General features: G+C 42.3%; 1 protein-coding gene across 3 annotated transcripts in view; it reads left to right on the forward strand.

Annotated features, from left to right (window-relative positions):
* Positions 1 to 12,647, forward strand: part of LAMP3 (lysosomal associated membrane protein 3) — a 54,267-nt gene that overhangs the window by 16,985 nt on the left and 24,635 nt on the right. For all 3 annotated transcript variants that reach the window (XM_053903607.1, XM_019463286.2, XM_019463285.2), the window contains 2 exons: positions 3,499 to 4,229; positions 5,327 to 5,455. In XM_053903607.1, the coding sequence (XP_053759582.1) occupies positions 3,499 to 4,229; positions 5,327 to 5,455 (860 nt within the window). The remainder of the gene's footprint in view (positions 1 to 3,498; positions 4,230 to 5,326; positions 5,456 to 12,647) is intronic.

Raw genomic sequence — 12,647 nt, forward strand, 5'->3', positions numbered from 1 at the left:
TTATCACTACAAGATATTCCTGGAAAGTACACCTGGGAGTGAATTCTCTTTCTCCATAGTAATAGTATAAACTTAATGGAGTTTCTGTTGTGGTCATGACTGAGGAACCAGCAACTCAGGTTTGGCCCAGATGAATTGTGAAAGTAAATCTTCCACAATTGTCAACCTTCATAACAACCTTGAAATGGAAAGTTTTGCTCCAAATTCTACAACGTAGGCATAAAAAATAAAGGCTTACAAAGTAAAGCTGCAGTGCATAAAATCCACAACTCTCACGTTATTATACATTTCAAATTATCTAAATGAGAATTTTAGATACAAAAAAAAATACCTTTAATAATAGTCTCACATAATGTCATTAACAAGCCTTTCTAAAAGGTCATTTAAGACAATTTTAACTGATATTTTTGTCTTTCTCATTTTTCAAGCCAGCTGTGCAGAAATATTTCACAAGTGTTACTAGTAGGCTTGAAGTTAGAATTTTTCTTCTGGAAAATAATCACTATTTTAGCATCTGAGCCTTTGAAAACCTCACCACCAACCGCCATTATGAGGGTTTGGTGAATTGGGGTCACTGGAGAAACACACTGCTCTTCTTCTCTGTTTTTGTCTCTTCGCTCACCGTTCTTCCCAGTGACACACACACCATCTCCACTAATCCCAAATCCAAGGGCAGGCTTTGGGTCAGACAGGGACTCAAGTCTTGCTTCCAGAACTTACTAGGTGTCTCACCTCCACAATTTACTAGTTGTGGGATTATGGTCAAGTCGATGGGATTTTTCTAAACCTGAGTTTCCTCATCTGAAAGATGGATAAAGATAGAACCCATCAGAGGGTTTTTTGAGGAATTGGTGAAAGATGACCCTTGACCTGAGGCCTGCCACATAGTTAGTGTCCAGTAACTTGGAGATTTTATTGTTATTATTATAGGAAAAGTAACCACTTAGAAATGTAGTGAATGAAAGAGCGAGATAGTAAAGGAGTTTATGGATAATTTTGATTAGATGTGAAACACCAGCATAGAGTGATCTCCTTTTTCCTTTTCCCATGTTTTCCCAAGTCACTGGCCAGCACTGGGGAGCTCCAGCTCCAGTGAGTGTAAATACAATGAGCAAATACAATGAAACCATAGCATTGAAGAGACAAAGCCATCTCTCAGTGGACCTGATCATAAACTCACAAGGAACATCATCTGCATTGTTTTCAGTTTTCTGATTTGCTGTGTGTTTGAGAGGAGGCAAGGATAGAACTATTTGGGTTGAAAAAGAGCCAGAGGACTTCTACCCTCAAGAGATGGCCCAGGAGACACTTGTGATAAGTACTGGGTGCTGTACATAAGTGATGAATAACTGAATTCTACTCCTGAAACCAATATTGCACTGTATGTTAACTAAAATTTAAATTTAAAAAATTATATATATAATAAAAAATAAATTAAAAAAAGAGAGAGAGATGGCCCAGGAGAGAACCTGTGACAGTAACACACACTACAGGTATGCTTAATGGTCTAGGAAGACTTCACTTAAACCAACTAGTTTGAGCCTCACAATAATCCTAGAAGGTCCACAATGGTATTCAGTGCTGTTATCCTCATTTACTCATCCAGTCATCTGTTCATCCAATTCATATGAACACTTCTCATGCATAGGCACTGGTGGTAAAAAAAAAAAAAAAAAAATGCACACAATTCCCACGTTGAAGTTACTTTTAATCTTGTGGGAGAGATTCACAGTCAATAAATAAACCAATAAATAAACATATAATCAGGGCTATCATTGTGCTGGTACACACTGTCTGGCCAGGCTTACTGTTAAATATGTTAATACCATCCCCTTATCCCCTTACATAATTACAGGTTGTGATTAGTCCAGTGCAGGCAATGAATATAACACTGTGATGTGGAATTGTGGGGTGGGGAGCTATTTTATGTAAGGATGACAGGGAAGACTCTGAAGAGCTGGCATTTAAGCCAAACTATGAAGGATAGCCCACCAAATACGTCAGAGCAATTAGGGCTTAATTTTCTTTCCTGGTTGAGAAAGCCTGGGCCATTCAAAAGGTTAAGCAAACAATAGGAACCAGACAGAAACTGATCTATATTTACAAAAACTGGCAACAAGGGGTGCTGGGGTTAAGCGCCCAACTCCTGGTTTCAGCTCAGGTCATGATCTTACAGTTCATGAGTTCGAACCCTGCATCGGGCTCCCCGTTGGCAGTACGGAGCCTGCTGAGCCTGCTTGGGATTCTCTCCACCCCCCCCCACCCTTTCTCTCTGTCCTTCCATCCCCCAAAATAAATATACTTAAAAATTGGCAACAAAAGCAAAAATGGAAGGGAAATGAATCTCCTATCATTGGAGGGAATCATGCTTACATTGGATGAACACATGGCAAATTCGTAGTACAATTCACACATCAGATTAAGGTTTGGACTAGATGATTGTTAAAACTCCTTTCAAACCTGGGATTGTATGATTGTGTGTAAATAAGCATGTTTGGAAAAAATAAAAAAAAATCATATTTATCTTTAAAAGATTTCAGGGATGCCTCTTGGTTTCAACTCACGTCATGATCTCACAGTTCGTGAGTTCAAGCTCTTCATTGGGCTCTTCACTGACAGTGTGGAGTCTGCTTGGTATTCTCCCTCTCTGTTCCTCCCCTGCTCAATCTGTATCTCTCTCTCAAAAATTAAAAAATAGGGGCGCCTGGGTGGCTCAGTTGGTTAAGCGTCCAACTTCAACTCAGGTCATGATCTTACAGTTCGTGGGTTCAAGCCCTGCGTCAGGCTCTGTGCTGACAGCTCAGAGCCTGGAGCTTGCTTCAGATTTTGTGTCTCCTTCTCTCTCTGCCTCTCCCCCTGCTCATGCTCTCTGTCTCTCTCTCTCTCTTTCTCTCAAAAAATAAACATTAAAATTAAAAACAAATTTTTTTAATGTTTTTATTTATTTTTGAGACAGAGAGAGACAGAGCAGGGGCGGGGCAGAGAGAGAGGGAGACACAGAATCCGAAGCAGGCTCCAGGCTCTGAGCTGTCAGCACAGAGCCCGACGTGGGGCTCGAACTCACACACCACGAGATCATGACCTGAGCTGAAGTCGGACGCTCAACCGACTGAGCCACCCAGGCGCCCCTAAAATTTTTTAAAAAATAAATAAATAGTGGGTGATGGGCATGGAGGAGGGCATCTGTTGGGATGAGCACTGGGTGTTGTATGGAAACGAATTTGACAACAAATTATATAAAGAAATAAAAATAAAAATAAAAAAAATAAATAATAAACTTAGAAAAGAATTCAAGGTAGAACTACCATGTGATCCAACAGTTACATTTCTGAGTATATGGATGTGAAGGCAACAGAGTCACTATCCCAAAGAGAAAAGTAAGTAAATAAATAAATAAAAGTGTTAATTTGTAGTGAAGAAACATTAAAATGCGGGTGGGGGAGGGACTCACTAATGTGAGCTATGAGTGTGGTAACACTTTTGTTTCCTAATTTGCAGTGATTTTGCATTATGGCAGTCAAATAAGAGCTAAAGTGTTCCCAGAAACTTCGGACTATCAGCCTACAACCGCAACAACAGTGCAGGCCATAGCAAAACCTTTCCTACAACCAACTAACCAAGTACCTCCCAAAACTTCAGCAGTAAGATCAACAGATGGTCATGTCACCTCTCAGAGAGCTGCCACAACCTCCAGCTCTGAACCCCCAATCACACACACAACAATAAGAACTCTAGGAACAACTTCCTTGGAAACTATAAACAGTACCCCATCTACCAGCACCACAGTCCACACCTTAGTCACAACCCCGGCCACACCCAATAACTCACACACAGCTGCTCCAGGCACTGAGGCCTCCATTGGCTCCAGGGCAGCGCCAAGTTCACTGCCAACCACCATCACCCCACCAGCCCATACAACAGGAAACAGCCCCACAACTAGGAAAACCACCCAACCCAGTAACCAGACCACCCTTCCAGCAATGTTGTCCACCTCACCACATAACAGCACAACCAGTCAGAAGTCTATTCAACCCATGCACACCTCAGGAGCCACCACAGCTGCACACAATACCACCCAAACAGCCTCACCTGCCACCATGGCTCCTGGGCCCACTCTGGCACCTCAACCTTCATCAGCCAAGACCGGAATTTATCAAGTTCTGAATGGAAGCAGGCTCTGTATCAAAGCAGAGATGGGGATAGAGCTAACGGTTCAAGACACAGAGTCGGTAAGTTGGTGCCATAGGACTGTAACACTATCTTCAAAAAGTTTGAATGCAGTGTGTCTTGGTAAGAATAAACATCCCCCTGCATCTTGTGTCATATTTTAATGAAACAAATAGCTGCAGACTCCTCTTTCTCCAAGGTGCTCCATTAAAAGGTGAATGGGTGCCTGGGTTTTTGGGGTGCCTGGGTGGCTCAGTCGGTTGAGTGACTGACTCTTGATTTCCTCCTGGGTCGTGATCCCACAGTTCATGAATTCAAGCCCCGCGCCGGGCTTTGGGCTGGCAATAGGGTGCCTGCTTGGGATTTTCTCTGTTCCCCCCCTCACCCTCTCTCTTTCTCTCTCTCTCTCAAAATAAATGAATAAACCTCATATATTAAAAAACAGTGAATCTGTTTTAGAATACATATAAAAACAGAAACCAATAGTGACTGGATAGAAGAAGGCACACATCCAAATTGTAACTATGCAAACCTCTCAGTTTTAGCCAACATGGGCAGAGTGTTGGGGTAAGTTCAGTGTTGAGCCCAACCTGGCCTTACACCTCCTGATGACTTCAAGCCTCGGCAACTTTCCTGTGAAGTGAGAGATTTGGATTAGTCTCCATGGTTCTAGCCAACTGTGACATTAGTATCAAAATTCCAGATAAAAAAGATTAGAAGGAGTGGGGATAGGGCTGAGATTATTTGCTTTACTGAAGAAATCACCATTAAAGCAATACTTTCTTTTTTGCACAGGTTTTATAAAACTTCCACATTCAGGTTTTCATTTGAAACTGAAGTATATTAGACAGCAAACACTTTCTTGTAGTACCTTTTAACATATTTAATTTAACAACAATCAAATTCCATGTAGTATATTGGGAATAGACTGGCTATAAATTATCTATCAAGGAACGCTTTCTGTAGGAGAACTCCTTTAAAAACTCTTTTGAACATAAAACAGTTTGGAAATGATAGGAGTTTTCTGGGGACTTTGAAACTTTCAAGTGAACATAAACTAGACTTGAGTTTCAGATTCACTTACTAGCCTTTGCGCCTGGTTCCCTAGCTAGAATTTTCTTCTTCATTTCATTGATCTGATCTATTTTATTTGGTTTAGGTTTTTTCAACTCAGAGATACTTCAACATCGACCCCAATGCAACGGAGTCCTCTGGGAACTGTGGCTCTCGAAAATCCAACCTTCTCTTGAATTTCCACGGTGGATTTGTGAATCTCACATTTACGAAGGTGAGGGCTGAGCTCCTTCATACCAAATGGCTCTAGCATTGCTTTCCCTTTCTTTCACCCTGGGGCCCAGTGGTGCAACCGCACCCTTCACTTTCAGCTCCAAAGGAAGTAGATCTCAGAGCCTTTTGAGATATTCCCTGATAAGAGTGAGGGGTGTGGAGATGGAGAAGAGGGAAGTGTCAACATCTTATGTTTGCCTCCTTCCCCCTTCAGCCTCCTCTGTGCAGTCCAAGAAGGGCTTCAATGCCTCTTAGGGGAGGCTTGGCTTTGGGGAATCCAGCCACAGGTGCCCTTTACAAACTACCCAAAGGAGGAAGCTGTACAGATCAACAGACTCATAGAAATTCCCAGTGGACACACAGAAACAGAATTATTCTAAAACCACGATCAAATGTCACAGTGGGTTCTTTCCAACTGCAGCAGGCAAGATTTAGGTACTAACCTAGCACTGGGTTTCCCAGACCATATTATGAAAAGGGTAGACAACAGAGTGGAGTAGAAATACTATGGATGTGAGGTCAGAGAGTCTTGGGTACAAATTTGACTCTGTCACTCGCTCACCTTGTGACATTAAGCAGGCAACTTAACTTGTCTAAACTTTATTTTCACATTTGAAAAGTGGGGGAAAGGAATTAAAGATCACCTCTGTAAAGAGCATTGTCCAATACTTGGAAAGCAGATGTTCAATAGCCAGAAGCTATGATTACAATGACTGAAGTAGGCAAATGTCTTGGGGATACAATGATGGTCATCGCACTCTCAAAGGAGAGACTTGCCCCTGCTTCTCTCAAAGTGTCATTCAAACAGGCCAAGCAAGAGCCTGGGAGGAGGTGCTAAGAAAACCCTTGCTGCTGAGACTTGGTGTGGGCCTCCTTCTTATCTATCAAATGTGACCCCTGAAATTAGAGGGGTATTGGGTAGGAGATCTTGCGGAGGAATGAGTATAGGCTTTGACCTGAAACAAGTCAAGATTGGCTCTCAGCCACATGATCTTGGACTAGTTGGGGCATGTTTTCTCATCTATAAAATGGAAATAATTACACCTCCTTAGTGGGACCCTTGGGAGAATCAGAAATGGTAATGTGTAAATTGTCTAGCACAATGCTTGGTACATAACAAAGTTCAATAAAGGGCTGTTGTTGTTGACGATGTTAAGTTGGCGTCAAAAGCTTTATCCTCCATTATCCTCCATGTACATACTTTTCTCCATAGGAAGAGATGCACTTGAGAAGCCAAGGGGTTCCTTTCAGTACCAAATGGTAAAAACATACTCTCTCACACCAGAAGAACATTCAGGGAAGAATCCGTGCTCTACTCTGGGACAACTGAGGTTAAACCTTCAGAGGGGTCAGGAATTCTTTTAAAGTCATTTCAGCAAAAGGGCAGAGGATACAAGCACAAGCACTTATGCTTTAGCTCAAGGCTTGATTCCGCCCAGACTACTGCATGTGTGACTGATTGTCTGAGGGAAAGCATTAGAAAACTCCAGTGTTTGTAGCACTCAGTGGCCACTGCCTTAGACAGGGGTTTCTTTGGCACCTTGTAATGTCTCTTTTTGCTCCTTTTTTCTGTCTCCTGATGTCCTCTATGCCTGCCTTTCTAATGCTTTGGGACCGGACTCTGATCAAACTCCACCCGAGTGTTGAGCCTCTGCCTTTCTGGAAATCTCTATGCCTCCAGAGGTATGGACAGGAAATGAATATAGAGATAGAGCTGGAAGGACCAGCAGTGCGTTTCTCCCTCCACCCATCTCTGGAAGGAGCAAGGAAAACCCCTATCCAAGGCCCCAAGTTGGCAATAGCTGCTTTGCCAGAGTCCCTCCAACCAAATTCACTTTATTCATTTCATTCCCCAGCACCAATTTCTTAAGCAGCTGACCTTAGCTCTATAATAAGAGGAGCAAAGAGGCTTATAGAAAGTAAAGTCCCACCAGCCTTAGTCCTTCAGGAGAATTTCTGCATTTTAGAACAGAACTTGTTTAAGCCACTCGTAGCCACAAATTCAAGGATCACAGGTGCTAAACATAGAACTTAATGAGAGAATAGGCTAGGAAGAATTTTTTTCCGTGAAACAGGCAGTCTTTATTTTTTTATTTTCTCGCATTTGACAAAGACTTCACTTTCCCATGAAGTCTGCATAAGGAAAATGTCGGAGTAATGAGATGACAGAGGCAAGCCTCGGGAGTGAGGCGAAAAAAGGGAGAGGTAGAGAGTGCCATCTTCCCCAGAGGGGCCGCCACTCCTCAGCTCTGCCTGGTGGTGCCAGTGGCTGGGCTGGCACCTCTCCCTGGGGACTGTCACTGTCTTTTATGGTGGACATTCATTCTGGATGGTCGGGTCTACATTCTAAGTGGCTTCTGCCTTGCTATACCAGTTGTTGAATAGCTTACATGCCATTTCCCTCAGGAGGTAATGAGAAACCAGTGTCATCAGATCTTCTGATTGTTCAAGACAAGGCAGAAATCCAGACTCTTTTATTTTTAAATGTTGGCAGCACACTTTTTGAAAACTTGAACAATGCTGGCCAAACGGAACACAGTTGTAAGCCAAATTTGGCCTGTGGATGCTCTGCCCTAACATGTGGACTGTGTGAAATGCATTTAGGCAGGAAGGCCATCTAGATTCTTCCACGAGAGAAATGGCCTCAACAATTCTGTTGGCCACTTTTCAAACATTTCTACCTTCTAGACCAGTGCTTCTCAACAGCGGCAGTATTAACATTTGGGGCCAGATAAGTCTGTGGTGGGGGCTGTCTTGTGCCTTGGTGGGATACTGAACAGTCTCCCTGGCCTCTACCTACTGAATGCCAGTAGCAACACCCAGCCCCATTTGTGACAACCCCAAATAACTCTAGACATTGCCAAATGTCCCCTGGAGGAAAAATCACGCCTGGTCGAGAACCACTGCTCTAGAGAAAAAGAGAGCCTTGGAAAATAGTTTATGTTCATTGTAACATAATAAATGTTATAAATGAGAACCAAGTTGTAGAATGGCAAATGGATGCTGGTGAGCAAGGCTGAATTAACAGCCTGAGTTTACTGAGCACCTACTTTGTCCTGAACACAGAACCAGACATTATAGGAGAAAATAAAAGAAATACAGGCTATAGTTGCAGGTTTCAAAACATGTAAGATAATTCATAAGTTTTTAAATTGAAATACTGCCAATGACAGAAATGTAAAGAAAATTCTGTATCCTGAACTGTCCCTTGATGTTGTTCAATTGGGACTTAAATTATCCATGTCATTTCTACATGACCATGAACAAGCCTCTACCTCTCTTTCTGAGCCTGTTTCCTCCTATGTAAGATGGGGCCAAGGAGTCCCTATTTTGTTGGGCTGCTGTGAAGCTGAACGAGGTTAATATATGTGACAGTGCTGAGGGTGGCATCTGGCCCATAGTGGGGTAGGAGAGGTGGGTTTCCTTTCTCATTTCATTGTTTAAAGAACTGAAAACCTTTCCATGTCAGTGTCTCATTTGATTAAAGCGACAAAGCTGAAAGTTGTTCAGACCCTTCAGGTGCAAGATAAATATACCTCCCTTCCCCCACTCCCCACAACTTCCTTCCTGTTAGGATAAGTTTGTCTTAGAACATCTTTCAGTAACTTTGTGTAGAGTTTATTTTTCCGTGCTCGACACTGTCCCCTTCTCATCCACCTGCTGGGCAGGGCAGCTCAAGGCTTCCAGCCCTGACTTGGAAGTGGGACATGGGAGAAATCAGTGGCCTGGGGGCAGGGGTACTGAGTCAGGGAGTGTTTTGCCAGCCAAGGTCTGGAAAGTGAATGCTGTCTGCCACCCTGGTGTATACCCAGAGCCTTGCAGGGGCATTGGGAGCCCTATTAACTTACAAACTCCTGAGAACTGTTATCAGGGTTCAAATGCTAATACCCTCAGAAGGCACTATTTAGAACTTCCCAAGAATGCTGTACTATTTCATGCCCTATTTTCCCTTATGCTTTTCCCTCTGCCTGGAATGCCCCTACCATCCCTCAGGCCCTTTTGCATTCATGCTTTAAGATGGCTCAGATATCGTCACCCTATGAAATCTCCTCACCCCCCCCAGCCCCCACCTCCATCCCAGACAAAACTGGGAGACTTTCTTCTTTTGGTTTCCTGACCCTTCATTGGTTGTTCCCTGACCTCCATTAATGCACTTGTTGCACATTTTACTGTCTTGAAGGCATGTCTGTGATTATTCACAGTGCTCAGCCCTGACTTTGTATATAGTATGTCTTTAGCAAATGTTTGATGAGGAAATAAATCAATAAAGGGGTGAATCTAAATTTCACAAAGACTCTGGGCCAAGCTGCCAAAAAGTAGATCAGCAGCTCCAAAGAAACAGCCTCTTTGGCTTCCTTTTGCTGTATACAGAGCAAAGGTTTCTTGATGTAGTCACAACAATGCTGAGCAAAAAAGGTCTGATCGATGTTGAAGACAAAATCCACATCCTGAATATCTGTGACTATGAAACTCCTACAGTGCATTTTGCTGAAGTTAAGGAGAGGACCCAGAGCCTCAAGGTCATTGATATACTGCCTTCCTGAGCAAGTTGATTGGCTAGCTTGCTCTGGACCTGGTCCTTTGCTAAGGAGGATGTTTAGGTCCCTTGAGGAATCAGGACCTCTCTAATGAGATATTGCAGAGCTCTTAGATACTGGCAATGAGGAGCCACTGTGTCAGCATCCCATTTGTTGAAGGGTGAAATGGGACTTTTGTAAGTGATCCATTCAAATGGACACACTGTAAGTACTGAAGTACCACATTTAGCTGTTAGGAGTCCTTAGCCCCCTTTTGTCAATGCTGATGGATACACAAAAGATTTTCACTTTGTTTTCAAGAATCCAGCATGGTTGATATTTGTCACTCTCCAACCTGAACCCCAAATGCAAAAAAAAAAAAAAAAAAAAAAAAAACATCTGGCAGAGAATCACTTTGTGGCCATCAAAGGAGAAAGCAGATACTATGAAGTGCATGATGTATAACTTGTAATTTCCCCTGGACTTTGGGTTAAGTCTGCCATCTGCTTGAAGTTCCCAAGCCCTCCAGCCCCTCCTCTGTACCCACCTGACTCCCATTCCCCAGAGCTGAGGCTTCAGCTGTTTCTTTAATCAGTAGTACTGTCGAAGCTCACCTCACTTGCTTGTTCTCTATCTGTGGTAGATCTGAGATCTAGGAAATAGACAAAAAATGCTCATTGGAGCGCTATGAAAGAGGTTTACTAAGAAGGGGCAATTGAATTTATTATTACCATTGTGAATAACACTGGTTACATTTTTTATTGTTTATTTATTTGTGGGTGAGGGTGGGGGAGGGACAGAGAGGGAGAGAGAGAATCCCAAAGCAGGCTCCGCACTGCCAATGCAGAGCTTGACATGGGGCTTGATCTCATGAATCATGAGATCATGACCTGAGCTGAAATCAGGAGTCGGACACTTAACCAACTGAGCCACCTAGGCGCTCCTACACTGGTTAAAATTCGTGTGAAGACTCTGTGGTACATTTTTTACATGGATTCTTTCATTTAATCTTCACATCAAACTAAGAGGTAAATCTTGCTATAATTTTCCTCATCCTTCTGGATAAATAAAAAAAAATTTTTGGAATGTTCACAAAGATTTGACAATTCAAGTAGCTACATGGGAACAAAAAATATTTTTAAATTAGTATTTAAAAATTATTAGCAAAGCTTTGTTCTCCTAAATAGGAGGTTAACCACTCTCTTTATAATGTTTCATTACCAACTGATTTGTTCTGCAACCTTGTTTTTCATTGATGGTGGGCACCAGGAGTTGACAATCTGTGGCCCCCAGACCAAATTCAGGCTGCCACCAAAAAAATTTATAGTCTCCAGCCTAAGAATGGCTGTTACATTTTTCAATGGCTTGGGCAGGGGGAGGAGAATATTGCATAGCACATAAAAATCATATGAAATTCAAATTTCAGTGTCTATAAATGAAGTTCATTCGAACGTGGCCACACTCGCTTGTTTATGTGTTGTCTGTGGCTGCTTCTGGGCTACGGTAGTGGAATTGAGTGTCAGCTACACAGAACCGTGAAGTCTAAAATATTTACTGACTGGCTTTTTACATAAAAAAGAAAAAAAAAAAACTTGCCAACCCTTTATATAAAATAAACTTCAGGGGGACCTGCTGGCTCAGTTGGTTGGGTAAGCACCGGACTTCAGCTCAGGTCATAATCTCACGGTTCATGGATTTGAGCCCCACGTCAATCTCTGTGCTGACAGCTCAGAGCCTGGAGCCTGCTTCAGATTCTGTGTCTCCCTCTCTCTTTGCCCCTCCCCAACTCGTGCTCTGTCTTCCTCTCAAAAATAAATAAACATTAAAAAATTTTTTTAATAAACTTCAGCCCCACTACCGTTCAAATTATGCTAAATTCTGAACTTCTGAATCTAAAAATAAGTGCTTTGCTCTAGTTTAAATAAAAGACAATTTGGGGGCACATGGCTGGCTCAGTTGGTGGAGTATATTAACTCTTGATCTTGAGGTTGTGAGTTCAAGCCACGTATTGGATGTAGAGATTACTTTAAAAAAAAAGACAATTTTATTTTCTTTAAGAACATCCTGTGACACCACAACTGTACAGAAAAAGTGGGCACAATTGTCTAGATAAGACTCATTTGGTATCAGTAGGATAAATTTTATAAAACTAGGAATCTCAAGGATACTAAACATCCTTCTGCCCTTTTGTTTACATGAATTCACCTAACAAATGCTTTTCCTTTATCATAACAATAGACATCAGCTCAGGCCTAGGAAACATTTGGCTAATTTTGACTCAGTCAAAATGGAAGGAAACCTGGATACCAGCTTCAGACTGTCCTGTTACATCATTAAGGTGAACTTAACAGTGAATGTGAGCACTCTGCCATCTGCTCTGGAAGATCTCACTTTTGGCATTAGCCCTATAGAGCTGTGGAGCAGGAATGGCTCCTCCTGTCAGGGCTGGCTTCATGAGCATGTGACCTGTGCAGTCAGCCGGGCCCCTGCTTGGCTTAAGATTTGCTGTCACCTCCTAAAATTCTTAAATGATTTTTGAACAAGAGATCCTACATTTCCATTTTTTACTAGGCCCCACAAACTGTGTAGCTGGTCCTACTTCCAATAGATGGCTAAATATGGACACCTGCATTTCAGGGAATGTGAAAGAAAATTCTTGCACAACGAATTTTTTTT

This window comes from Panthera pardus, unplaced genomic scaffold, assembly GCF_024362965.1.
Source record: "Panthera pardus isolate Hobbes unplaced genomic scaffold, ASM2436296v1 HiC_scaffold_16, whole genome shotgun sequence".
NCBI classification, from domain to species: domain Eukaryota; kingdom Metazoa; phylum Chordata; class Mammalia; order Carnivora; family Felidae; genus Panthera; species Panthera pardus.